This window comes from Leucoraja erinacea, chromosome 1 (genome assembly GCF_028641065.1).
Source record: "Leucoraja erinacea ecotype New England chromosome 1, Leri_hhj_1, whole genome shotgun sequence".
Taxonomy (NCBI): domain Eukaryota; kingdom Metazoa; phylum Chordata; class Chondrichthyes; order Rajiformes; family Rajidae; genus Leucoraja; species Leucoraja erinaceus.
In genome coordinates, this window is record NC_073377.1 from 49,598,933 (window position 1) to 49,626,623 (window position 27,691).

General features: G+C 41.6%; 1 protein-coding gene across 4 annotated transcripts in view; it reads right to left on the reverse strand.

Annotated features, from left to right (window-relative positions):
- Positions 1 to 27,691, reverse strand: part of slc38a9 (solute carrier family 38 member 9) — a 55,081-nt gene that overhangs the window by 4,136 nt on the left and 23,254 nt on the right. For all 4 annotated transcript variants that reach the window (XM_055634402.1, XM_055634409.1, XM_055634429.1 and 1 more), the window contains exons 10-14: positions 23,973 to 24,080; positions 14,241 to 14,347; positions 9,594 to 9,707; positions 8,475 to 8,623; positions 6,120 to 6,209 (exon numbers count right to left, since the gene is read on the reverse strand). In XM_055634402.1, coding sequence (XP_055490377.1) covers positions 6,120 to 6,209; positions 8,475 to 8,623; positions 9,594 to 9,707; positions 14,241 to 14,347; positions 23,973 to 24,080 — 568 coding nt within the window. The remainder of the gene's footprint in view (positions 1 to 6,119; positions 6,210 to 8,474; positions 8,624 to 9,593; positions 9,708 to 14,240; positions 14,348 to 23,972; positions 24,081 to 27,691) is intronic.

Genomic DNA, 27,691 nt, shown 5'->3' on the forward strand with positions numbered 1-27,691 from the left:
GATTATTTTTACATTATTTATACTCCTCAAGCACCTCCTTTACTCCATGCTGCCTATAATTATTGTAGATCTCTCTCTTTTTCAGAACCAAGTGTCCAATTTCCCTTGAAAACCATGGCTCTTTCCAATTTTTAGTATTTCCTTTCAACCGAACAGGGACATAAAGACTCTGTACTCTTAACATTTCGCCTTTAAATGTCCTCCATTTCTCTTCCACATCTTTCCCATAAAACAAACTGTCCCAATTTAATCCTTTTATATCCTTTCGCATCTCATCAAAGTTAGCCTTTCTCCAATCAAAAATCTCAACCCTAGGTCCAGTTCTGACCCTCTCCATAATTATATTGAAACTAATGGTAGTGTGATCACTGGTCCCGAACTGTTCCCCAACGCATACTTCTGCCACCTGACCCGTCTCATTTCCTAACAGGAGGTCCAGCACTGCCCCTTCTCTAGTAGGTACTTCTATGTATTGCTGCAAAAAACTATCCTGCACACATTTTACAATCTAGCCACAAAAAAGGAGCCAATCAAATATAGGCAGCTGGAATCAAGCAAATCCATGAAGAGTATAGAGGGTGCAGGAGTACATTTAAGACATAAATCAACAGGGTAAAAAAGGACATTGGACTCTCCTTTAATTTAGTTTAGTTTGTTATTGTCACGTGTACAGAGGTACAGTGAAAATCTTTTATTTCCCCCATTCTACCTCTATGCACATGACAATAGTAAAGAAAAGAAAACTGATTATTGCCAAAATCATCCAAAGAAATTCTACAAGTATATTAAGGATAAAAGCATCACGATGGAGGGAATAGCTGTCCTTAAAGATCAACAAGTCCTACGGGTGGAAGAATACAAACTAGGCTAAGTGCTAAATGAGTAATTCTCATCTGTATTTACTATGGAGAACGACATGGATGCTGGGGAACTCGGGGAAGGTAATCGTGATGTCTTGCCGAAACGCCATATAAAAGAGGAAGTACACGAGGCCTTAAAATGCCAGATAGATAAATCCCTATTGCCTGATCAAGTTTGTCCTTGGATATTATGCAAATAAATTATGGGGCCACTGGCAGGGTTAAGTAAACATAGAAATTAGGTGCAGGAGTAGGCCATTCGGCCCTTCGAGCCTGCACCGCCATTCAATATGATCATGGCTGATCATCCAACTCAGTATCCCGTACCTGCCTTCTCTCCATACCCCCTTAGCCACAAGGGCCACATCTAACTCCCTCTTAAATATAGCCAATGAAGTGGCCTCAACTACCCTCTGTGGCAGAGATTCACCACTCTCTGTGTGAAAAAAGTTCTTCTCATCTCGTACTATTGTACTACAAGTACTATTGATAGCTATGGATGAGGTGCCAGAAGACTGCAGGGAAGCTAATATTGTGCCTCTATTTGAGATACACTGCATGGAAGAGCATGGGAACTGCAGACCAGTGGGTCTTACATCAGTGTATGAGGGTTCCGAGGGGTAAATCGCTAGGACAAACAAAGGTCTTGTCCAGTAAATTGTAGGACCCTGGGAAGTGTTGTAGAACAGAGACACTGAGGGGGAAAGAAGGAACTATAGATGTTGGAATCTGAGTAAAACATGAAGTGCCGGATTAAATCAGCGTGTGATGGAACATCTCTGGAGAACATGGATGGGCAACGTTATGTTGCTTATCCATGTTTTCCATAGACACCTGGAGATGCCATTACGTAGTTTCATGAAGGCGATGACACAGGTGGACAGAGCAGCGAAGGTGGCATTTGGCACGAGTGTCTTCCTTGGTCAGTGCGTATTCAGTGCAGAGTTGATATCATGCTGCAAATGCACAAGTTATTGCCAAGGCCACATTTGGAGTATTGTGTACAGTTCTAGTCACCCTGCTATAAAATAGATGTTGTTAAACTGGAAAAGATCAAAAAGATTTACAAGGATGTTACTCGGTTTGGAAGGTTTGAACTATACAAAGAGACTGAATGGGCACGTTGCTGTTTCTCTGGAGAAGAGGCGGCAGAGGGATAACCTTACACAAATGTATAAAATCATGGGAGGCACAGATAAGGCAAATAGCCAGTCTTTTCCCAAATGTAGGAGAGTCAAAAACTAAACTACTTTTAAGCTTTAAAAAAGGACCGGAGGAACAGCTTTTCCCACCCAGGCAGTGGTGCATATATGCAACAAGCTGTCAGAGGAAGTGGCAGTGACAAGTATAGTCATGACATTGAGAAAGTACTTAAGACAGGTTGGAGGGATATGGGACAGGAACAAGCAAGTGGGATTAGGTTGGTTAAGGAACTTGGTTGGAATGGACAAGGTGGTCCAAGGGCCATAGAAACATAGAAAATAGCAGTAGGGGGAGGCCATTCAGCCCTTCGAGCCTGCACTGCCATTCATTGTGATCATGGCTGATCATCCACAATCAGTAACCCGTGCCTGCCTTCTACCTATACCTCTTGAATCCGCTAGTCCCAAGAGCTCTAACTCTCTTTTAAATTCATCCAGTAAATTGGCCTCCACTGCCCTCTGTGGCAGGGAATTCCACAACTCTGGGGAAAACAGTTTCCTCATCTCAGTTTCAAATAGTCTCCCCTTTATTCTTAGACTGTGGCCCCTGATTCTGGACTCCCCAACATTGAGAACATTTTTCCTGCATCTAGCTTGTCCAGTCTTTTTAGACTTCTTTACGTTTCTATAAGATGCCCTCTCATCCTTCTAAATTCCAGTAAATACAAGCCCAGTCTTTCCAATCTTTCCTCATATGGCAGCCCCACCATCCTGGGGATTAACCGAATGAACCTATGCTGCACTCCCTCAATAGCAAGGATGTCCTTCCTCAAATTAGGAGACCAAAACTGCACACAATACTCCAGATGTGGTCTCACCAGGGCCCTGTACAACTGCAGAAGGACCTATTTACTGCTAAACTCAAATCCTCTTGTTATGAAGGCCCAATATAGCTTTCTTAACTGCCTGCTGTACCTGCATGTTTACTTTCAGTGAATGGAGTACAAGGACACTCAGGTCTCTTTGCATTCCCTTTTGCCTAATTTGACACCATTGAGATAATAATCTGCCTCCTTGTTCTTGCCACCATTGAGATAATAATCTGCCTCCTTGTTCTTGCCACCAAAGTGGATAACCTCACATTTATCTACATTGCACTGTATCTGCCATGCATCTGCCCACTCACTCAACCTGTCCACCCTGCAACCTCCCAACATCCTCTTCATAGTTCACACTGCCACCCAGCTTTGTGTCATCTGCAAATTTGCTAGTTACTTTTAATGTAACTTATTTAGTGTTACTTTTAGTGTTACTTATTCATTCATTAAATTATTAATATATTGTAAATAGATGCGGACCCTGCACCGAGTCTTGTGGCACACCACTCGCCACTGCCTGCCATCCTGACAGGGACCCATTTATTCCTACTCTGTTTCCTGTCTGCCAACTGATTCTCTATCCATGTCAATACCCTACCCCCAATACCATGTGCTCTAATTTTGCCCACTAATCTCCTGTGTGGGACCTTATCAAAGGCTTTCTGAAAGCCAAGATACACTATATCCACTGGCTCTCCTTCATACATTTTACGTCAGATCCTCAAAAAATTCCAGAAGATAAGTCAAGCAGGATTTCCCCATCATAAATCCATGCTGACTTGGACCAATCCTTTTACTGCTGTCCAAATGCGGCGTTATTACTTCTTTAATAATTGACTCCAACATCTTCCCACCACCTGTGTCAGGCTAACTGGTCTATAATTCCCCGTTTTCTCTCTCGCTACTTTCTGAAAAGTGGGAGAACATTAGCTACCCTCCAATCCACAGAAACTGATCCTGAATCTATAGAACATTGGAAAATGACCACCAATACGTCCACGATTTCTAGAGCCACCTCCTTGAGTAATGAAAACCAATGCTGCACTCCCTCAATAGCAAGGATGTCCTTCCTCAAATTAGGAGACCAAAACTGCACACAATACTCCAGATGTGGTCTATACCCAATACTATTTCTCGCCAAATGCAAATTTCTTTCAGTTCCTCTGTCTCCCTAGATCCTCTGTCCTCTAGTACATTTGGGAGATTGTTTGTGTCTTCCTTAGTGAAGACAGAACCAAAGTATGTTCAACTCCTCTCCCATTTCTTTGTTCCCCATAATAAATGTCACCTGTTTCTGCCTTCAAGGGACCCACATTTATCTTTATGCCCCTGTCCCACTTAGGAAACCTGAACAGAAACCTCTGGAGACTTTGTGCCCCACCCAAGGTTTCCGTGAGGTTCCCGGAGGTTCCAGTCACTCTCCTTAATGGTGGAAAGTGGTTTCCGCATAGTCGAGGCTTCTTCGATGTTCCTGCGACTATTTCAAAAAACAAAACAAAACTGGCCTCGACTAAAAATAGGTTGCCGTTTGGTTGAAGCCAGTGGAGCCAGTGGAGTGGGGTTTGCTATTTACTTACAGGCAGTCGAAGGCAATCTCCTTCGCTGACCGGCCATTTTGATTGGCTCATTGGAGTTTTCAGCAAAGATCCTGTAGGATCTTTGGTTTTCAGGACCTAGAAGATCCGCCCGAAGGTAAAATGCCCACTAGCTTTATTAAACTTCTTCAAACTGTCTCCACTCTTTTGATAGTTTCACAATCCTCTGGCTTCCCTCTACTCTTTGCTATGTTATACACCTTTTCTTTGTATTTTATACCGTCCCCAACTTCCCTTGTCAGCCATGGTCGCCTCTTACTCCCCTTAGAATCTTTCTTCCTCCTTGGAATGAAATGATCTAGCATCTTATTGCTTATGCCCAGAGATTCCTGCCATTGGTGTTCCACCATCATTCCAGCTAGGATCCTTTTCCAGTCGTACTTGACCAGCTCCCCTCTCATGGCTTCTTAGTCCTCTTTATTCAACTGTAACACTGACACTTCTGATTTAACCTTTTCTCTCTCAAATTGCATGTATCACTCAATGACGTTTCCAACAGGCATTTATCTATCTTTGAAAATGTGCAGCATTTAACATTTTATTGATTTAATTACTCTGAAAAGTTGTTAAAAATCACTATCCATATGACTGTATAATACAATATTGGCTTTGATTTGCATTACTGATACAAAATAATAAAATTTAATTAGTTAAATGTTATAAAATATTCAATTTTTCTTTGGTGGTTCAGAAAGTTACCTAGAGTTTGGTAGATAAAGTACAAGATATAAATATATATTTGTACAACATGGTCAACAGTTTTAGAATCATGGAATAATAATGGCACAGGTGGCAGCTATTTTGTTACTGAATCGATGCCAGCTCTCTGTAGAGCAATTCATTTGGTCTAATTTCTCCACACTTTCACTCTTTCCCTGCAAGCACATAAGCTATGATTCAATTTTGACAGCCCCAATATTCTGCTTTGTTATGATACTTGACAATATGTTATCAAGATAAAAAGGATCACAAGATAAAGCCTGGCAAGTGAAAGGTGGAATAACATAATGATTAAGTATTAAGGGATTAAGTATTTCCTTTTCACATTTTGACGTTATTAGCTTAAAGCTTTTAAAGTTAGATGCTGAATTTTCCACCTCCATATTCAGGATTTAGCGCAATCTAGAAAATTCAAATTGATAACAACTAAAATCCCTAACAAATGCTGATTCCACTGGACCAATTTATTTAAAAATGAAAATCTAATTCTGCATAGGCTGTATTTACACAAGCGCACATGAACATTATCAATCAATAACCAGTGTTAATCATGTATAGATAAAACAAATACATGTGCAGAATTAGATTTGCACTTTAATTTTGATAAGTGAAATTAGTTCTTTAGAAATTTTGGTTTCTATGAATTTGATTTTTAGGGTGGAATGAAATAATGAGTGGGGGTCAGAAGGCTGACAGCATTAATGCTTTAATAACAACCTGTCTATATCTCAACAGTAAATGTTTAGTTCCAATGGCATGGAGCACAATAAAAGTCCCAACACTAAATTTGTCGGGAAAACAAACAAATTAAGACATCGAGCAACAAATATTAAGTCAACATTTGAAATAGTTCTCAACAGCACTTAAGTTTGAAAATATTGCTAAAATCTAATTTGAATCAAATACAAACAAGTCTACAATTACCTGATAATACTGCCGATATTGGGATAAAACTTTGCTACTAGAACTCCACTGCACACAATCACGATGTTTAGAACGAACACGTGAACAAAGCTGCGAAAAGAAACATTTAGTAAAGTAACTGGAAACCCGATTATTAATAAAAACAAGTCGATGGAACATTGTGTTGGTACAGTGCTGGTTAGGCAGACCTGTTGGTTACAGGACTTTTCATTTTGGGACAACAGTAATTCTAAGGCAGTGCCATTATACCTAAATGGCACCACCTAGTGGATTTCTGTAGGGCTGCCCCATTTGATTGGAATTAGCGGCCTGGCAACGGCCACCAGATACAATCAGTTTCCTCACCATCTGGCATATAAAACCTAGCAAAACCATCCATTTTGTGCCAAGGGCTTGTCATTGATGCCACGCACAACAAAAACCATACATTTCTATGCACTGAAAATGGAACAATTAAATTCATACTTGCATATCTCTGACAACGAAGTGTGGTTACATCCCCATTTCATCATTAAAATTTCATTTTTGTCAAATTGGTATACAAGGATTTAATCAATTTTTATGTCTTTATCAATCTTTATCTTCCTGAAACACCTCCTTGGGTCAGAAGTCAATCAAGGAAATTATTGAAATTACTGCAGTAGAATTATAGTTGAAAAGAGTGCAGTATTATTGCGGCAGTGAATTTAAAAGTGAATAAGAAATTCAGGAAATATGGCAGCAATTAATTTTCTTGATGCTCTACCAGATGCAATTCTGATATCCAATCCTGGACAGCAGGCTGAGAGACCACATGGGATCCAAGGTGAGCCAACTAAATGGACATAGGTCTGGTTAGAGGTAGGTGCACGCGCAGGCCATTCGGCCCTTCAAGCCAACACTGCCATTCAATATTATCATGGCTGATCATCCAGAATCAGTTCCTGATTTTTCCCCATTTCCCTTGATTCCGTTAGCCCTAAGAGCTATATCTCTCTTGAATATATCCAGTGAATTGGCCTCCACTGCCTTCTGTGTTCTGTGGCAGAGAATTCCACAGATTCACAACTCTCTGGGTGAAAAAGTTATTCCTCATCTCAGTCCTAAATGGCCTGCCCCTTATTCTAAAGGTGCTTTACAGAAGTAAGTAATTTTTATTTATATAGCACTTTAAAATCAAATCACGTTGAAGCCAAAGTGCTTTACAGAGAAAAAAAAAATTAGATTACCATACATCCGTATAAAATAAAAAAGATAAAAAAGACACAATACACTATAGCATTCAACATGAACGTCCCCCCAACAGCAGAATCAACACTTTCCACTGTGAGGGAAGGTACCAAAAATCAAGAGTTTTTTTTGGTTGTGCACTATCTAGCCTGCAAAAGGACTACATATGATACAATCAGCTGTCCACAGTGTACATGTACAGAGTAAAGGGAATAGCTTTAGTGGAAGATAAAGCCCAGTAAAGTTGGTTTAAAGGTAGTTCAAAGGTCTCTAATGAGGTCAGGATCCCTCTCTTATTGGTGGTAGGACGGTTCAGTTTTCTGATAACTGGGAAGAAACTGTCCCTAAATCTGGAGGTATGCGTTTTCAAACTTCTGTACCTCTTGCCCGATGGTAAAGGAAAGAAGAGGAAGTGACCAAGGTGAGACTGGTCCCTTATTATGCTGGTGGCTTTGCAGAGGCAGCATGAAGTGTAGGTGGAAAGGAATGCAAGGATGTCAAGATTGTTTTAAGCTGCAAAGAGTACAGATGAAATTTGAGAATGTGACCAAGACTTGAATACCTGAGCTATAGGGAAAGGCTGGTTAGGCTTGAACTATTCCTTGTTGTGCAGGAAGCCGAGGAGTCATCTTATAGAGGTGTATAAGAATGGCGTTGCTGTCTCGAAGGGCTGAATGGCCTACTCCTGCACCTATTATCTATGAGGGGAATAGATAGGATCTTTGACCCAGAATTGAGGAATCATGAACAAAAGGACTTAGGTTTAAGGTGAGAGAGGAAAGATTTACCAGGAACCCGAGGGGCAACCTTTTCCACACAGTGGTGGGTATATTGGACGAGCTGCCAAAGGAGAAAGTTGAGGCAGGTACAATAACATTCAAGACACTTGGATAGATACATGGAATGGTTTAGAGGGATATGGGCCAAACGCAGGCAGATGGGACTATTGTAGATGGGGCATCTTAATCAACATGGGCAAGCTGGGCCGATGGGAACTGCTTCCGTGCTGTTTGACTTGAAACAAACAACCAAAATATCATCTTATCAGGTTACAGTTAACTACCAAAAAAAACCTTCCAATGCCCAACCACAAAAATTAGTGGAAAGCAAAACTCACTGGCCAAAAAATAGTAAATCAATTCAAACCTGGGATACACTTTTCCAAACAAATGACCCAGTAATTGTACTCTGATGAGGTAGCCCAACAATGGATAAACAGTGGTCATCTGAAACAGCAGGAAAACTCGGGAAATGAAGGCTGTGATATCATTGCTTGATAGATTGTCCAAAAAGTTCTGGAAAAGATGAAGAAAGCTTGTATCAAGTTTGCTTGTATTTAAGGCAAACATTTAAGCACAATGAGGCTCCAGTCCAGCACTAGAAAAGGAGTTACATGACATGATCAGTTGGAATTATAAAATCAGGGAGCTCATGTTTAATCTTTGCTCGATATCTAGCTCGCCAATCTCAAAACAATTGCCGCATCATCTTTGTAGATCAGTGCATGTTCCTTTAACCATAGTGACCTCCCGTATTACTAACCACTCCCCATTGTCTCTAGTATAATTGTAGTGTCCCCACCTCTAGCTCGCTCTCTAGCTCCAGTGATGACCACGGACAGCTACAGCATAGTGATAAACAGTTACCTAATAAATAGTTACAGTAAAAGACTTGTGTGTGTGTGCGCAGTAAGTCATTTTACAATCTTTATCCTACCACGGCCAGATAGATCACTGACATCTTCAGTTAAGGTTCTGAGAATTTTGTTGGGCATAAATGTCAGCAGACAGAAGTATGTTCAGATGAAAGATCATTGGCCTGAACATTATTTTTATTCTCCCACAGATTATACCTGATCTTCTATGCTCCAAAATACAGTGAAAGACTGCATGATATCCAGTCAAATCATACTATACATTCCCTCCACCGATGCTGCCCGACATGCCGAGTTATCCAGCATGTTGTTTTACACTCAAGATTCCAGCATCTACTGTTCCTTGTGTCAACATTCTCTTGCTGAGGTTAATTGTTCTTCCTCATCCTCTCTCTGGCCTCTTTCAATCAACAATATTTTTTCCCCTCAAGAGTTAACCTTCCGGAGAGTTGGTCTTTTCAAATAAAAGCACAAATTGCAACTTTGATACTTCATCTTCAAACTGCTAATGATGATTTTTACCAGGACAATAAATTTACAAAAATAAAAATCAGCATTTACACTTTTTTCCAGTAACTCTTCCTTTACATTATGGCAGTTCAATTACATACCGGTTCAATACAATCTTTGGGTAATTCTGGTGAGGGAAATGCAGCAAATGTCATCACTGCAACATATAGATAGGTTAATCCCACAAGTAGATAAGCAATGGAAAGATCTCGAATCTAAAGAGAAAATAAATTATAAATCAGTTTTGTCAAAAAAAGGAAAACTGTCACCCAATCCAATTTAGAGAAATTAAAATCAAATTTGCAAATACAAATCACAGATGTTCCATTTGTTTTTTTTAAATTAGCATAACTTTAGAGAGCATGCTTCATCCTCTTTCTGCTTCCATCAAAGTTTGCCTTTGTTGAAATAAGAGGAAAGCTCGTCCATCATGTCAGAAAATTTGTTTTGTGGAAGCTAGGCATCATGCTCGGCACAAACATTGTGGGCCGAAGGGCCCGTTCCTGTGCTGCACTGTTCCATTCTATTCATATTAAATTTGGGACTTCACCAGTTTCCATAAAGGATTGGATATTCAATTCCAAGAAAATTAATTTGGGAAGAAGTTTCAATTTAAAAAAATCCATATATCTGGCATACCTAATTTTTCAAAAAAGCATATAACCTCCAATTCTTTGCAATAAATAGACCCATCAAGTATTACATGCATGCAGAACAAAACGTCATACTTCCACCCAATCTAAAACAGAACATGATCAAGTAATGTAACACTGTTGGTAGTGGGACACAAGAACATTGCGCCAATGATTCATCTCAAGGTTACACAACTATGCTTTCTCCACTTTTACATGGACTGGTACAACATAAACATGACATGTCCAAGCATAAACGGTGGACAAAAAAAAATTATAATTGTAAGCTGGTCAGAAGGCAATATTAACAGTTATTGGAAATTTACCAGGATGAAGACTCAAAGGAAAAGGGAAAACAATACAATGGGTAAAGTCAATGAAAACAGAAAATCATTATCTCTTTAAAAAACATCCTTATAGTAAAAACAGGGAAATCCACTCAAGTGTCCTCAGCACTATATTCAGCAGTTTAGACTAATTCTAGTGAGACAAAAGTGGAAAAAAGCTAGATGGTAAAAACCTGCCTCCCAAAGCTGATCAGGCAAATCTGTGCGTTTACGTTCTATAAAAGTAATCATGCTTGTATTTAGCAGTGACAACTACCCGACTCGATGGTGGAACCCCCCCCAATCGTTAAGGAAAGCTATGCAAGCAGCTTAAATTTGAAATTAAACACAAAACATTGGAGTAACACAACTGATCAGCTGCATCTCTGGAGAAAATGGATAGTTGACATTTTGGGCCAGGATTCTTCATAAGACTGAAGGGACCCGACCCGAAACATGACATAATGGGCTGAAGAACCTGTTCCTATGCTGTACTGTTTTATGTTCTATAGATGCACCATAGAAATCATCCCATCGGATTCACTACAGCTTGTTTAGCAACAGAAACATAGAAAATAGGTGCAGGAGGCCATTCGGCCCTTCGAGCCAACACCGCCAATCATTGTGATCATGGCTGATCGTCCCCTATCAATAACCCGTGCCTGCCTTCTCTCCATATTCCTCGACTCCACTAGCGCCTAGAGCTCTATCTAACTCTCTCTTAAATCCATCCAGTGACTTGGCCTCCACTACCCTCCGTGACAGGGAATTCCATAAATTCACAACTCTCTGGGTGAAAAAGTTTTTTCTCACCTCAGTCTTAAATGACCTCCCCTTTATTCTAAGACTGTGGCCCATGGTTCTGGACTCGCCCAACATTGGGAACATTTTTCCTGCATCTAGCTTGTCCAGTCCTTTTATACGTTTCTATAAGATACCCCCTCATCCTTCTAAACTCTAGTGAATACAAGCCTAGTCTTTTCAATCTTTCCTCATATGACAGTCCCGCCATCCCAAGGATCAATCTCGTGAACCTACGCTGCATTGCCTCAATCACAAGGATGTCCTTCCTCAAATTAGGAGACCAAAACTGTACACAATACTCTAGATGTGGTCTCACCAGAGCCCTATACAACTGCAGAAGAACCTCTTTACTCCTATACTGAAATCCTCTTGTTATGAAGGCCAATATTCCATTAGCTTTCTTCACTGCCTGCTGCCAAAGTGGATAACCTCACATTTATCTATATTATACGGCATCTGCCACGCATCTGCCCACTCACTCAACCTGTCCAGGTCACCCTGCAACCTCCTAACATCCTCTTCAAGTTCACACTGCCACCCAGCTTTGTGTCATCCGCAAAATTGCTAGTGTCGCTCCTAATTCACACTTCCAAATCATTAATATATACGGTAAACAGTTACGGCCCCAACACCGAGCCTTGCGGCACTCCACTCGCCACTGCCTGCCATTCTGAAAAGGACCTGTTCACTCCTACTCTTTGCTTCCGGTCTGCCAACCAATTTTCTAGCCAGGTCAACACCCTAACCCCAATACCATGTGCTCTAATTTTAGTCACCAGTCTCCCGTGCAGGAACTTGGCTTTCTGAAAGTCTAGATACACTACATCCACTGGCACTCCTTCATCCATTTTACTTGTCACATCCTCAAAAAATTCCAGAAGATTAGTCAAGCATGATTTCCCTTTCATAAATCAATGTTGACTTAGACTAATCCTTTTACTGCTGTCCAAATGCCCCATTATTACCTCTTTAATAATTGACTCCAGCATCTTTCCCACCACCGAAGTCAGGCTAACTGGTCTGTAATTCCCCGTTTTCTCTCTCGCTCCTTTCTTGAAAAGTGGGATAACATTAGCTACCCTCCAATCCACAGGAACTGATCCTGAATCTATTGAACATTGGAAAATTATCACCAATGCGTCCACTATTTCTAGAGCCACTTCCCTGAGGACCCTGGGATGCAGACCATCAGGCCCAGGGGATTTATCATCCTTCAGTCCAATTAGCCTACCCAATACTATTTCTCGCCTAATTAAATTTTCTTTCAGTTCCTCTACCCCCTTAGATCCTCTGCCCTCCAGTACATATGGGAGATTGTTTGTGTCTTCCTTAGTGAAGACAGATCTGAAGTACCTATTCAACTCTTCTGCCATTTCCTTGTTGCCCATAATAATTTCACCCGTGACTGCCTTCAAGGGACCCACATTTGACTTTGCTACTCTCTTTCCCTTAACATATCTAAAGAAGCTTTTAGCCTTCTTTATATTCCTGGCCAGCTTCCCTTCGTACTTCATCTTTTCAGACCGTATGCCCGTTTTGTTTCCTTCTGTTGTCCTATGAAAGTTTCCCAATCCTCTGGCTTCTGGTTACTCTTTGCTGTGTTATACATCTTTTCTTTTTGTTTTATTCTATCCCTAACTTCTCTTGTCAGCCACAGTTGCTTCCTACTCCCCTTAGAATCTTTCTTCCTTTTTGGAATGATCCTGCGTCTTCCGGATTATGCCCAGAAATTCCTGCCATTGCTGTTCCACCGTCATTCCTGCTAGGATCCCTTTCCAGGCTACCTTGGCCAGCTCCCCTCTTATGCCTTCATAGTCCCCTTTGTTCAACTGCATCACTGAAACTTCCGATTTAACCTTCTCCTTCTCAAATTGCAGATTAAAATTAATCATATTATGATCACTACCTCCAATCGGTTCCTTTACATCGAGTTCTCTTATCATATCTGGTTCATTGGATAACACTAAATCCAGAATTGCCTTTTCTCTGGTCGGCTCCATTACAAGCTGCTAAGAAACCATCTCAGAGGCATTCTACAAACTCTCTTTCTTGGGATACTGAACCAACCTGATTTTCCCAGTCTACCTGCATATTGAAATACCCCATCACTATAGTAGCATTACCTTTAGATCTGCCCACAACAGGAAGAAATTGCAGAAATTAAGGCTTATGAAGGTCGGCATATCCGAACACAACAACATCTACAGATGCACTGTAGAAAGCATTTTATCGGGATGCCTCAGAGCATGGTTTAGCAACAGTCCCATCCGACACTGCAAGAAATGGCAGAGAACGGCGGACGTAGTGCAAACTATCACACGAACCAACCTCCCTTCCATTGACTCCATTTGCACTTTAAGTGTAGATGGAGTCTAGTTTAATGCACTCGTCTGCCAATCACCCGCCTCACCTTTATCCACGTATCATTTGTCAGGCTTTGCCCCAGTGCCACCTCTTTTCTAGCTTTGTGCCCTGTGGAACAACTGTGATGTGTGCCTTGACAAAAGCTGCAAGGACATAATGTAAAGGAATTGCCAGGCTCTAAAGACAACATGAAAAACTGAGCACATGATACATTTTCCTTTCCTTCAGCCCACAGCAAGTGGCCAAAACGCAAGAATAATGCCATTTCCATTTAGTCAGAGATGGTTCAAAATGAAAAATAACCTTCTTGCTCCCAAGCTGCTATATTTGTTTAAGATAATTATAAGCAGTTGAATAAGGGGTGGGAATTAATAAGCTTTGGCTTCTTCCTGCTCCTTTTCGGACACATATGATTTCATTTATTTATAGATATTGTTTATGACACATAAATATTCTTGTTTTGTTTTTTGTATGCTGTTTCACACTTGCTTTTTATTCTTTTATTCTGCTCGAAGTAAAGAATTAAATAAATAAATCAGAATGGAATTGATCTAATTAACGGCCAATTTGAGTGATAAAATGCATAGCATCAGCTGAAGCTTTTCCTGTGGTTAAAACTTACATTATTTTCTTGATGTTGGTTATTCTTTAGAAGGGTGATGGCACAATTATGAATGAAGAAAGCAAGTGCAAGGACTCCAGTCAGGTGTGGGAAAGATATTCTAAATTCTGAAACAAAAACAAAGCTTCAATTTATCAAACACCAAAATTGGGCGGTGGGTTTTTATAAACTCAGTTCACTTTGTACATGTGTATTTTGTATAAACAGTTTTCGGATCACAATCTTAAAAGAAACAAATGTTGATATGCCGTTTGATGTTGTCAATAAGCACTGGGACTGAGAAAACAGAAGAATAAGAGTTAGGAAGACACAAAGTTCTTAAGTAACTCAGTGGGTCAGGCAGCATTTCAGGAGAACATAAATAAGCAAACACATTTTGGAACCCTTCTTCACACTGAAGGGTCCTGTCAAATTGTCACCTATCCATGTTCTCCAAAGATGCTGCCTGCTGAGTTACTCCAGCACTTTGTGTCTTTCTGTGTAAACAAGCATCTGCAGTACCTCAATTCCACTCTCTAATAAGTTAGGATATGATCAGCAGGCCCGTACGAAGCTTTTTTAAAAAGGGGGGTGACATGACAGGATTACAAAAAACGTAATGTGAAATAATGTGTGCACTGCACACATCACGAGCGTGAAGCGTGAAGTCACTCGATGCCGGGGTCCAGGGCCCGCTTAAGGGCCCTGGAAGCTCAGGGGTTTTAGATGCTCTCTGATGCATTCTGAGCCTTGTTTTGGAGCATTTTTGCACCAAATTTATGACCAATATTTCAGAAATTAACAGGAATCTGAGGTAGCTTTTTCACACAAAGGGTGCTGGGTGTATGTAACGAGCTGCCAGAGGAGGTAGTTAAGGCTGGGACTATCCTAATGTTTAAGAGACATTTGGACACGTACACGGATAGGACAGATTTAGATGGATATGGGCCAAACGCGTGTGAGTGGGACTAGTGTAGATGGGACATGTCGGTCCGTGTGGGCAAGTTTGGCTGAAGGGCCTGTTTCCACACTGCATCATTCTATGACTAAAAAGTGAAGAAGAAAAATGCATGTAGATAAGTAGAGCTGATTTGAAAGAGGAGTGAAATGTAAAGGCAGAGAGAGGTTTATGGGTAGAAAGGGACATAGGAAAGGAGGGGGAGAGTGGGCTTGGGCAGATGGGTGAAGGGAAAATAGTCACAAAGTGCTGGAGTAACACTGCGGGTCAGGCAGCATCTGCGGAGAATATGAATAGGCGACGTTTCACAGAATGCTGGAGTAACTCCGAGAGTCAGGCAGCATCTCTGGAGAACATGGATAGGTGACATATCACAGAGTGCTGGAGTAACTGAGTGGGTCAGGCAGCATCTCTGGAGAAAAAGTATAGATTATAGTTCGGGTCAAGACCGTTCTTCAGTAATATTCATGATGTGCCATGCATAGACATTCCTGAATGTTACGCAAACCATCGTGAGCTACTTTGTTACAGTGCTTGCCCTCTCCTATAATGTCTCTGCTGCCTTGGGTGATGCAGGACAGGACACAAGCTTTGGGAAATGGTGTGAAGCTGTTGCCGTCTGTCCCAGCCTGGTTAAAAACCTGGAATGGATTTGGAGAGGATGGTTCCACTAGTGGGAGAGTCTAGGACCAGTGGCCACAGGCTCAGAATTAAAAGACATTCCTTTAGGAAGGAGGTGAGCAGAAATTTCTTAAGTCAGAGGGTGGTGAACTGTGGAATTCATTGCCACAGACAGCTGTGGAGGTCAAGTCAATGGACATTTCTCAGGAGGAGATTGATAGATTCTTGATTGATAGGGGTGTCGGAGGTAATGGGGAGAAGGCGGGAGAATGGGTTTGAGAGGGAAAGATAGTCATAGGGTGATACAGTGTGGAAACAGGCCCTTCGGCCCAGCATGACCCATCTGCACTAGTCCCACCTGCCCACGTTTGATCCATATCCCTCCGAACCTGTCCTATCCATGTACCTGTCTAACTGTTTCTTAAATGTTGCGATAGTCCCTGCCACAACTACCTCCTCTGGCAGCTTGTTCCATACACCTACCACCCTTTGTGTGAAAAACATACCCCTCAGATTCCTATTAAATCTTTTGCCCTTCACCTTAAACTTATGTCCTCTGCTCCTCAATTCATTTACTCTGGGCAAAAGACTCAACCATATCTATTCAAATCATGATTTTATACACCTCTATTAGATCATCCATCAGCCTCCTGTGCTCCATGAAATAGAGTCCCAGCCTACTCAACCTCTCCCTATAGCTCTGGCTCTCTAGTCCTGGCAACATCCTCATAAATCTTCACTGTACCCTTTCCAGTTTGATGACATCTTTCCTATAACATGGTGCCCAAAACTGAACACAATACTCTGAATGCGGCCTCACCAACTTCTTATACAACTGCAAAATGACCTCCCAACTTCTATACTCACCCGACCCGCTGAGTTACTCCAGCACTCTGAAACGTCACAGAACAGGGCAAGATTAGCAAGTTTGCTGATGATACAGAAGTGAGTGGTTTTGCAGATAGTCAAAATGGTTGTGAAAGATTGCAGCAGGATCTGGATCAATTAGCCAGATGGGCAGAGGAATGGTTGATGGTTGCATGGTTCCTTGAAGGTCGTGTCGCAGGTATATCAGGTGGTCAAAAAGTATTTTGGCACTTTGGCCCTCATCAGTCAGAGTATTGAGCATAGAAGTTGGGAGGTCATGTTGCAGTTGTATAAGACGTTGGTGAGACCGCATTTAGAATATTGTGTTCAGTTCTGGGCACCATGTTATAGGAAAGATGTCAAACTGAAAAGAGTACAGAGATCCCCATCCTGGATCAGTCCAATCAGGGTTGTGTCATCTGCAAACTTGAGAAGCTTGACAGAGGTGTCTGTGGAGGTGCACATAAGGTGTGAAGTGGTGATTGGAGTGGAGTGGTGAATGGAGTGGGGTGGGTGTAGAAGGGCCCAGTCTTTGCAGACTAAGGTCAGGCTGTGAGTGGGTGTGAAGTGGTTGGGTGGAGTGGGAAAGGTTCCACTCTTTTCATATTGGAGTCTTGCCTTAAGTAGGTGTGAAGTGGCGAATGGGAAGTAGAGGATGCCTGGTCCATTCTTTGCAGACCGGGGTCTGGCTGTGTTTGTTGGGGAGGGGGTTTCAGGGTTACGTTTCTGATTTTCAAGCCTGCAGTAAAACTCATTCAGGTTGTTCGTCAGCTGACGATTGTCCAAAGAGCGGGGGGCTTTCCTCTTATAGCTGGCGATTTCTTACATGCCCTTCGAAACTGAAGAAGAATCACTAGCTGAGAACTTGCTCCTCAACTTCTCAGAGTATCTTTCCTTGGCAGCTCTGATTCCTCTTCTCAGCGCTTTATCGATTAGGCTATCTTTTAACTCTTCATCAACTATCGGCTTGACGCATATTTGCCCCCAGCACTCCCCCCGATCTCAAAATGGAAATGTTACATCTGTATATAATGATCCCATTAAAATGTGCATTTATGTCACAAACTATGGAATTCATTTTTTCAGTATTGTTATCAAGGAAAAGAAAGCAGTTCCAATTGTTTGATATTATTTGATATTGTTTAATATTATTCATATGGAGGAGAAAATATAATAGCTCTAAAACCTACCTTAATTTTGCAATCTCACTCAAGATAATTCCCCTTTCCCTCTCCCCTCCCCATCTCTCTCCTCTCCCTTCCCCTCTCTGTCTCCCCCTCCCCCCCTCTCACATCCCCCCTCTTTCTTGCGGGGGGGGGGGGGCGAAGATGAAGGTGGCGCAGGCCCAGTGGGGGTGGTGTGTGCCCAGCTGGGCCCAGCGTGGGTAGCGTGGGCCCAGCGGGGGTGGCGTGTGCCCAGCGGGGGTCAGCGAGGGTGGCGTGGACCCAGCGGGGGTGGCGTGGGCCCAGCGGGGGTGGTGTGGGCCCAGCGGGTGGTGTGGGGGGGGAGAAGATGGCTTGGGCCCCGGCGGCAGGGGGAGGCGAGGGGAGCGGGCTCCGCCGCAGCGGCGACTGGTGTTGGGGTTACAGCCGTTGGGTTCAGATTCAGCCACTCCCGCCCGGGGACGAGAGAACAGAGAACTGGCCGTTTCCAAAGTGGAAACTTTTATTTATTTTTTGTTTTTTTAATAAATCGATTTTTCTTTTTGATTTTTTTTGGGTGACTTTTTTTCTTAAGGGAAAAAAAGGGGGGTCCGGTCGCACCCAGCGCACCCAGCCCCCCCCCCCCCCCCCCCCCCCTTTGGACGGCCATGACCAGCCATTGATTCTGGGGAGCAAAAAAATAGGATGCCACAGGATAATCAAAGTAGATCATTATTCATCAACCGAAGTACAGCTTCAGTGACTCTATAATGTTTGGGACAAAGACCCTTCATTTATTTATTTGCCTCTGTATGCCACAATTTGATTTGTGTTATAGATTAAAAAAAACACATCTGGTTGAAGTGCACATTGTCAGATTTTAATAAAGTCCATTTTTATACATTTTGGTTTCACCATGTTTCACAAATTACAGCAGAGTTTATACATAGTCCCCGTTATCTCCCCCCCCCCCCCCATTTCAGGGCACCATAATGTTTGGGAGACAGCAATGTCATGTAAATGAAAGTAGTCATGTTTAGTATTTTGTTGCATATGCATTGCATGTATGCGATTCATGAGCAGTTGCTGGGTGTCTTCTTTGGTGATGCTCCGCCAGGCCTGTATTGCAGCCATCTCTAGCTTATGCTCGTTTTGGGGGCTTGTCTCCTTCAACATTTAAAAGGCATGCTCAATTGGGTTCAGATCAGGTGATTGACTTGGCCACAAAAATTGACATTTTTTTAGCTTTGAAAAACTCCTTTGTTGCTTTAGCAGTATGTTTGGGATCATTGTCTTGCTGTAGAATGAACCGCCAGCCAATGTGTTTTGAGGCATTAGTTTGAATTTGAGCAGATAGGATGTGCTTATACACTTCAGAATTCATTATGCTACTACCATCAGCAGTTGCATCATCAATGAAGATAAGTACCTTCAGCAGCCATACATGCCCAGGCCATTACACCTCCACCACCGTGTTTCACAGATTGGTTGGTATCCTTTGGATCTTGGGCAGATCCTTCTCTCCTCCATACTTTGCTCTTGCCATCACTCTGATACAAGTTAATCTTCATCTCATCTGTCCACAAGACCTTTTTCCAGAACTGTGGTTGTTCTTTTAAGTACTTCTTGGCAAACTGTAACCCAGCCATCGTATTTTTGCAGCTAACCAGTGGTTTGCATCTTGCAATGTAGCCTCTGTATTTCTGTTCATGAAGTCTTCTGCGAACAGTGGTCATTGACAAATCCACACCTGACTCCTGAAGAGCGTTTCTGATCTGTCAGATAGGTGTTTGGGTTTTGTTCTTTATTTAGAGAGAATTCTGTCATCAGCTGTGGAGGTCTTCCTTGGCCTACCAGTCCCTTTGCGATTAGTAAATTCACCAGTGCTCTCCTTCTTCTTAATGATGTCCCAAACAGTTTATTTTGGTAAGCCTTAGGTTTGGCCGATGTCTCTAACACTTTTATTCTTGTTTCTCATTCTCATAATGGCTTCTTTGACTTTCATTGGCACAACTTTGGTCCTCATGTTGAGAAACACCAATACAAGTTTCCAAAGGTGATGGAAAGAATGGAGGAAAGACTAGGTGCTGAGAGTTCTCTTAAACCTGCATTGAGGTAATTAAACACACCCGAGCAATCACAAACACCCGTGAAGCCATGTGTTCCAAACATTATGGTGCCCTGAGATGGGGGTACATATATAAACACAGCTGTAATGTCTGCATGGTGAAACCAAAATGTATAAAAATGGCCTTTATCAAAATCTGACAATGTGCACTTTAACCACGTGTGATTTTTTCTATTACAAATCTCAAATTGTGGAGTACAGAGGCAAATAAATAAATGATGGGTCTTTGTCCCAAACATTACGGAGGGCATAGTGTTAGGGCTAATGCATTGAGGCAAATGTAAATACAGTTATGATGAAGATGTAAATCGATGTTCTCAGTAATAGGGCACACATGGATTTAGCATTTCAGCATAGGACAAGGAAGCACATCTAAAATGCAAAACACAAAGCAAGCTACCATAAACAGCAACATAATACTATTTTAATTTTGTTATTTAAGGAATAAATAGTCGCTGGGAAACAGGACACAACTGCCCTGATCTTGTGAGGTTAAATTATGGGATTCCTCACATCATCTACAAGCAAACATGATGTGGATTTAAGGCACATCCGAAATTGGCACTAGATCTTGACACAAGTTCTTATTTATATTCAAATACAACATTAGGTGGACAGAGGACTGAGGCAACATGGTTTTAATGGTTACCCTTTTATACGCATCATTCAATTTCCCAATTCATAGCGTCAAGAGTTAAATAGCACAGAAACAGGCCCTTTGACCTAACTTGCCGAATTCTAACCAAGCTCGTCCCTCTTGGCTGTTCCTGGCCCATTGCCCTCTAAACTTTTCTTACCAATGAATCTGTCCAAGTGCTTTTTAAGTGTCGTAATTGTACTCACCAGTACTACTCCCTCTAATAATTGGTTCTATGTACTCATTACCCTTTGTATCAAAAAGTTGCCCCTTAGGTCTCTTAAATCTTTCCCCGCTCACTTTAAACCTTTGCCCTCTCTTTCTTCATTTCCCTATCTTGGTGAAAAGATTGAAAAGTGAAAAGATACCACTCAATTTTATAAAGCTTTAACTTCTCTCCTCAGCCTCATCTGCTGAGGGAAGAAACCCAGTATATCCAGTCTCTCCTTGCAACTCAAACCTTCCCAATTTGACAACATCTCAGTGAATCTTTTTTGCATGCATCCCAACTCCTGTATTCAATATACCGTCTCACTTTGGCAAATGGGCCACCCTGTCGACCTGGGTCACTACTTTTAGGGAACGTTATACCCGACGCCTAGTGTCTGGAACACAACATTCTCCATGATCCTTCCATTTACTGTGCATGTCCTGACTTGATTGTCCTACAGAAGATACAAAAGCTTGAAAGCTCCGAACACCAGATTCAGCAACAGCTCCTTCTCTGCTTTTGTGCGACTGAACAGTTCTCTCATAAGCTAAGGGTATTGACCTGATCTCGCAACCTCTTTCATTGCAGATGTTGCATTGAAAAAAAATGTTTTTTCTCTGTAGCAGCACAAATGCTGTAACACTATATTCTGCACCCTGATATTTTTCTCTTTGCACTACCTGTTATACTTGTGTATGGCTTGATTGCGCTCACAATTTCCTATGCAAAAGTCGTGCGGACTATCCCTGAATGTCCTTGCCTTTCCATGCAGATTCTGTCTCTGATTTGTAGCTGTTCCTACAAATGGGATAGAGATTCCCATTGGTGGGTACTGAAGAGACTCAAAGATGGTAACAACAATCTTCACCATATCCATATAAGGAATTCTAAACAAACCAAAGAAAATGTCTTGTTATACTGACAAAATTGAGTCGCCACAAATTATACCGCAAGCCAAATTCATGAGAAATTTGAGAGAAATAATCCTGCTGGGTGTTGCTTTCAGAGCCGCCAGCACAAAACAGGACTCCATGCAAAGTTCATTGGTCGAGCAAAGCACGCACACACACACGTATTGTATTCCCCAGCACTGTGCTGGTAAATGTTGCCTCTTGAACAATGCTGATCAGCCTTGACCAAGATTAGAATCCCTATTTGTCTAAATGTTAATTTGCAAATTGGAGATGTGAGCTTAAAGCTTTGCTGACTTTTTGGTGCTGGAAGGTCAACTCATCTGACCCTTCAAGTGAAAAAAAAACAACACAACACACCCAATCTTATTACATGTTGCACAACTGGTCTCAAATGTAAAGTTATAAAATGTAACTAATCACATTGCAGCCTTTCAGATGGGGAGTTATAAAATACAAAATAACAATGAACCCACAATGACATTGCCAGCTATATCAATACATTGGAAAGCATTTTTAATCTCAAAGGATAAATATCAGAACTAAAAAGTTATCAATTCATCTTCTCAAATTAGAAATTTGATGCATACAGTGCATTCAGAAAGTATTCAGACCCCTTCACTTCTTCCACATTGTTACGTTACAGCCTTATTCTAAAATTGATTAAATTCATTTTTTTTAATCATCTACATACAATACCCCATAATTAAAAAAGTGAAAAGAGGTGTTTAGAAAATTATGCAAAGTAATTAAAAAGAAATAATTGAAATTACACATTTACATAAGTATTCAAACCCTTTACTCAGTACTTTGAGGCACCTTTGGCAGCGATTACAGCCTCAAGTCTTCTTGGGTATGACACTACAAGCTTGGCACACCTGTAATTTCTCCCATTCCTCTCTGCAGATCCTCTCAAACTGTGTCAGGTTGGATGGGGAGCGTCGAGGCACAGCTAATTTCAGGTCCCTCTAGAGATGTTCGATCAGGTTCAAGTCAGGGCTCTCTGGCTGGGCCACTAAAGGACATTCACAGACTTGACAGGAAGCCACTCCTGCGTTGTCTTGGCTGTGTGATTAGGGTCGTCGTCCTGTTGGAAGGTGAACCTCTGCGCCAGTCTGAGGTCCAGAAAGCTCTGGAACAGGTTTTCATCCAAGGATCTCTTTGTACATTGCTCCGTTCATCTTTCCATCGATCCTGTCTAATCTCCCAGTTCCTGCCACTGAAAAACATCCCCACAGCATGATGCTGCCACCACCATGCTTCACTGTAGGTATGGTATTGACCGGGTGATGAGCGGTGCCTCGTTTCCTCCAGACGTGATGCTTGGCATTCACGCCAAAGAGTTCAATCATGGTTTCATCACACCAGAGAATCTTGTTTCGCATGGCTGGAGAGTCCTTTAGGTGCCTTATGGCAAACTCCAAGTGGGCTGTCATGTGCCTTTTACTCAGGAGTGACTCCCGTATGGCCACTCTACCATAAAGGCCTGATTGGTGGAGTGCTGTAGATACAGTTGTCCTTCTGGAAGGTTCTCCCATCTCCAGAGATGTCAGAGTGACCATCGGGTTCTTGGTCACCTCCCTGACCAAGGCCCTTCTCCCCCTATTGCTCAGGCTGAGGGACCAGCTCTATGAAGAGTCCTGGTGGTTCCAAAGTTCTTCCATTTAAGAATGAAGGAGGCAACTGTGCTCTTCAGGACCTGCAATGCTGCCAAAATTGTTTTATACCCTTCCCCAGATCTGTGTCTCGACAGAATCCTCTTTCGGAGGTCTTCGGACAATTCCTTCGTCTTCATGGTTTGTTGCTCTAATATGTACTGTCAACTGTGGGACCTTATATAGACAGGTGTGTGCCTTTCCAAATCATGTCCAATCAATTTAATTTACCACTGGTAGACTCCAATCAAGTTGTAGAAACATTTCAAGGATAATCAATGGAAAACAGGGTGAACCAAAGCTCAACTTTGAGTGTCATAGCAAAGGGTCTGAATACTTATGTAAATTTCAGTTATATCTTTTTAAATTTCTTTGCAAACATTTTTAAACACCTGTTTTTGTTTCTTCATTCTGGGGTATTGTGTGTAGATTAATGATTTAAAAAAAAAAAAGAATCCATTTTACAATAAGGCTATAACGTAACAAATTGTGGAAAAAGTGAAGGAGTCTGAATACTTCTGAATGCACTGTATGTTCCTCTAATGTGAAGAAAATAACTGAATTTGATGCTTTTCTATAAACACGCCTAAATTAAAGTTTAATATGATTACTGGAAAAATTACCTGCGACAAAATTATTTGTAGACTCAAACCAATGGAATTCCAAGTGAAAGCCTTGTTGTGCCGCCTTCAGCGTTACCAAAATAATTAAATAGACAACTGAAATTGTACCTGTAGACACAAAACAAACGTCCTAAAACTGGGCATTGAAATGTACTTACATTTTGGAAAACATTGAAAGATTGCTCAACATCCAGTGGTTTCAATACCCAAGTGCATACCTCTGTCCAGTTTCATGTTGCTAATGTAATTTCAGTGCGATAATGTTACCAAACCACATTCATTGCACCTGCAGCTCAATGTACTTGTGCATTTGACAATCAACTTAACCGAATCTGTAGAATTCAACATATCTCATCCACTGACGCATTGTCAATGGAATAAGATACAACATTTTCAAAGTTAGCATGACATGCTCAATGAGTATTTCCACCCAACAATGAAGATAAATGTTTTTGGAAAGCTCTTATTTGCAGGTTAAAAGCTGATGGTCAATATTAACCAGGCTAAGAAAAAAAAAAGCATTTCGAGCAAATGGTTACAGTTGCTGGCCCAACAACACTTGGTTATATGTTCAGAATATAATTTTCACAAGCATTTGAATTCAACTTAAATGGCACTGTTATGTGGATCGGTAAAAATACTGCTCAGGTTAGGCAATGACAAATGAATCCAATAAAAGTTGTAACAGCACCAACTATCTAGAATAAAACATCGGACCAAAAGCCTCCACTCAAAAAAGAATAGCAGAGTTAAACATTAAAGCACCAAATCTAATTTTGATGAAATCATGTACAAAGTTAACACATTCCAAACCTGGATACCTTTGTCACTAAATCAGCAGCAACATCAATTACATGAATAGGATGCGGCAGAGAGAAGCACAACCAATATTTTCTTAGCTCTTCAAAATAGATATTTTAATAACTTCCAAAAACAAAAACAAATGATTCTCAGGAAATTGCAATGCAAATCAAATAAAATATGAACATATGTTTTATTGCGTTCAGTTTTAGTCACCTTCTTCTTGGAAGGCTGATGTTAAGCTAGAAAGAGTGCAGAGATTATTTAGGAGCATGTTGCCAGGACTTGAGGCAATGATATATAGGGAGAGGTTCGGTACGCTAGGACTTCATTCCTTGTAGCGCAGGAAGCTGAGGGTTGATCTTAGAGCAAAGCGTAAAAGCATAAGAGTGTAAAAATAGATAGAGTGAACGCAGTCTTTTCTCCCCCAGCGTAGGGGAACGAAGAACTGGAGGGCACACGTTTAAGGTGAGAGTTGAATAATTTAATGGGGACCCGAGAGGCAGATTTTTCACACCAAGGGTGATGGGTATATAGAACGAACTGCCTGATGAAGTAGTTGCAGGAAATACAACAATAACATGTAAAGTACATTTTGTCAGGCACATGGATAGGAAAGGCTGAAAAGGGATATGGGCCAAATGCATGCAGATAGGATGAGCTTAGATGGGCCATCTTGGTTGGCATGGATGAGTTGGGCCAAAGAGCTTAGAAAGGTAGGGAAAAGAAGAGGAGGGCAATATGAATTGGGGACTCTATAGTTAGGGGGTCGGATAGGCGATTCTGTGGACGCAGTCAGGAGACCCAGATGGTAGTTTGCCTCCCTGGTGCCAGGGTCTCGGATGTGTCTCAACGCATCCAAGATATCCTGAAATCAGAGGGAGAGGAGCCTGAGGTCGTGGTACATATAGGTACCAATGACATAGGTAAAAAAAGAGAAGAGGTCCTGAAGGGAGAATTTAGGGAGTTGGGAGAAGAGTTAAGGAAAAGGACCAAAAAAGTAACAATCTCAGGATTACTGCCTGTGCCACGCGACAGTGAGAGTAGGAATGGAGCGAGGTGGAGGATAAATGCGTGGCTGAAGGACTGGTGCAGTGGGCAGGGATTCAAGTTTCTGGATCATTGGGACTTCTTTTGGGGAAGGTGTGACCTGTACAGAAAGGACGGGTTGCACTTGAACCCGAGTGGGACCAATATCCTGGCGGGGAGATTTGCAAAGGCTATTGGGGAGACTTTAAACTAGAACGGTTGTGGGGAGGGACTCAAATAGAGAAAGCTAGTGGACAGAGTGTGAGGAAGGAGGCAGAGAAGGTAAGCACTCGGACCCAAAATCTAGGGGAGAAAGAAGAAAAATAAAATAAACAGAGAATAAGAGGCAGTGGGTTTCTTAAATGTGTATATTTTAATGCTAGGAGCATTGTAAGAAAGGTGGATTGACACCTGGAAGTATGATATTGTGGCGATCAGTGAAACATGGTTGCAGGAGGGCTGTGATTGGAAACTAAATATTCCAGGATTTCGTTGCTTCAGGTGTGATAGAATTGGAGGGGCAAGAGGTGGAGGTTGCATTGCTTGTCAGGGAAGATATTACAGCAGTGCTTTGGCAGGATAGATTAGAGGGCTCGTCTAGGGAGGCTATTTGGGTGGAACTGAGAAGTGGGAAAGGTGTAGCAACATTTATAGGGGTGTATTATGGACTGCCAAATGGGGAGCGAGAATTGGAAGAGCAAATATGTAAGGAGATAGCAGATATTAGTAGTAAGCACAAGGTAGTGATTGTGGGAGATTTCAATTTTCCACACATAGACTGGGAAACACATTGTGTAAATGGGCTGGATGGTTTGGAGTTTGTAAAATGTGTGCAGGATAGTTTTTTGCAGCAATACATAGAGGTACCTACTAGAGAAGGGGCAGTGCTGGACCTCCTGTTACGAAATGAGACAGGTCAGGTGGCGGAGGTATGCATTGGGGAGCACTTCGGGTCCAGTGATCACAATACCATTAGTTTCAATATAATTATGGAGAGGGTCAGAACTGGACCTAGGGTTGAGATTTTTGATTGTAGAAAGGCTAACTTTGATGAGATGCGAAAGGATTTAAAAGGAGTGAATTGGGACATTTAGTTTTATGGGAAGGATGTAGGAGAGAAATGGAGGACATTTAAAGGGGAAATTTTAAGAGTACAGAATCTTTATGTCCCTGTTCGGTTGAAAAGAAATAGTAAAAATTGGAAAGAGCCATGGTTTTCAAGGGAAATTAGACACTTGGTTCGGAAAAAGAGAGAGATCTACAATAATTATGGGCAGCATGGAGTAAATGAGGTGCTTGAGGAGTATAAAGAATGTAAAAAGAATCTTAAGAAAGAAATTAGAAGAGCTAAAAGAAGATATGAGGTTGCTTTGGCAAGTAAGGTGAAAGTAAATCCAAAGGGTTTCTACAGCTATATTAATAGCAAAAGGATAACGAGGGATAAAATTGGTCCATTAGAGAGACAGAGTGGACAGCTATCTGCAGAGCCAAAAGAGATGGGGGAGATATTGAACAATTTATTTTCTTTGGTATTCACCAAGGAGAAGGATATTGAATTATGTAGGTAAGGGAAACAAGCAAAGTAGCTATGGAAATTATGAGATTCAAAGAAAAATACTGACACTTTTGAAAAATATAAAAGTGGATAAGTCTCCAGGTCCTGACAGGATATTCCCTAGGACATTGAGGGAAGTTAGTGTAGAAATAGCAGGGGCTGTGACAGAAATATTTCAAATGTCGTTAGAAACAGGAATAGTGCCGGAGGATTGGCATACTGCGCATGTAGTTCCATTGTTTAAAAAGGGTTCTAAGAGTAAACCTAGCAATTATAGACCTGTTAGTATAACTTCAGTTGTGGGCAAATTAATGGAAAGGATACTTAGAGATAA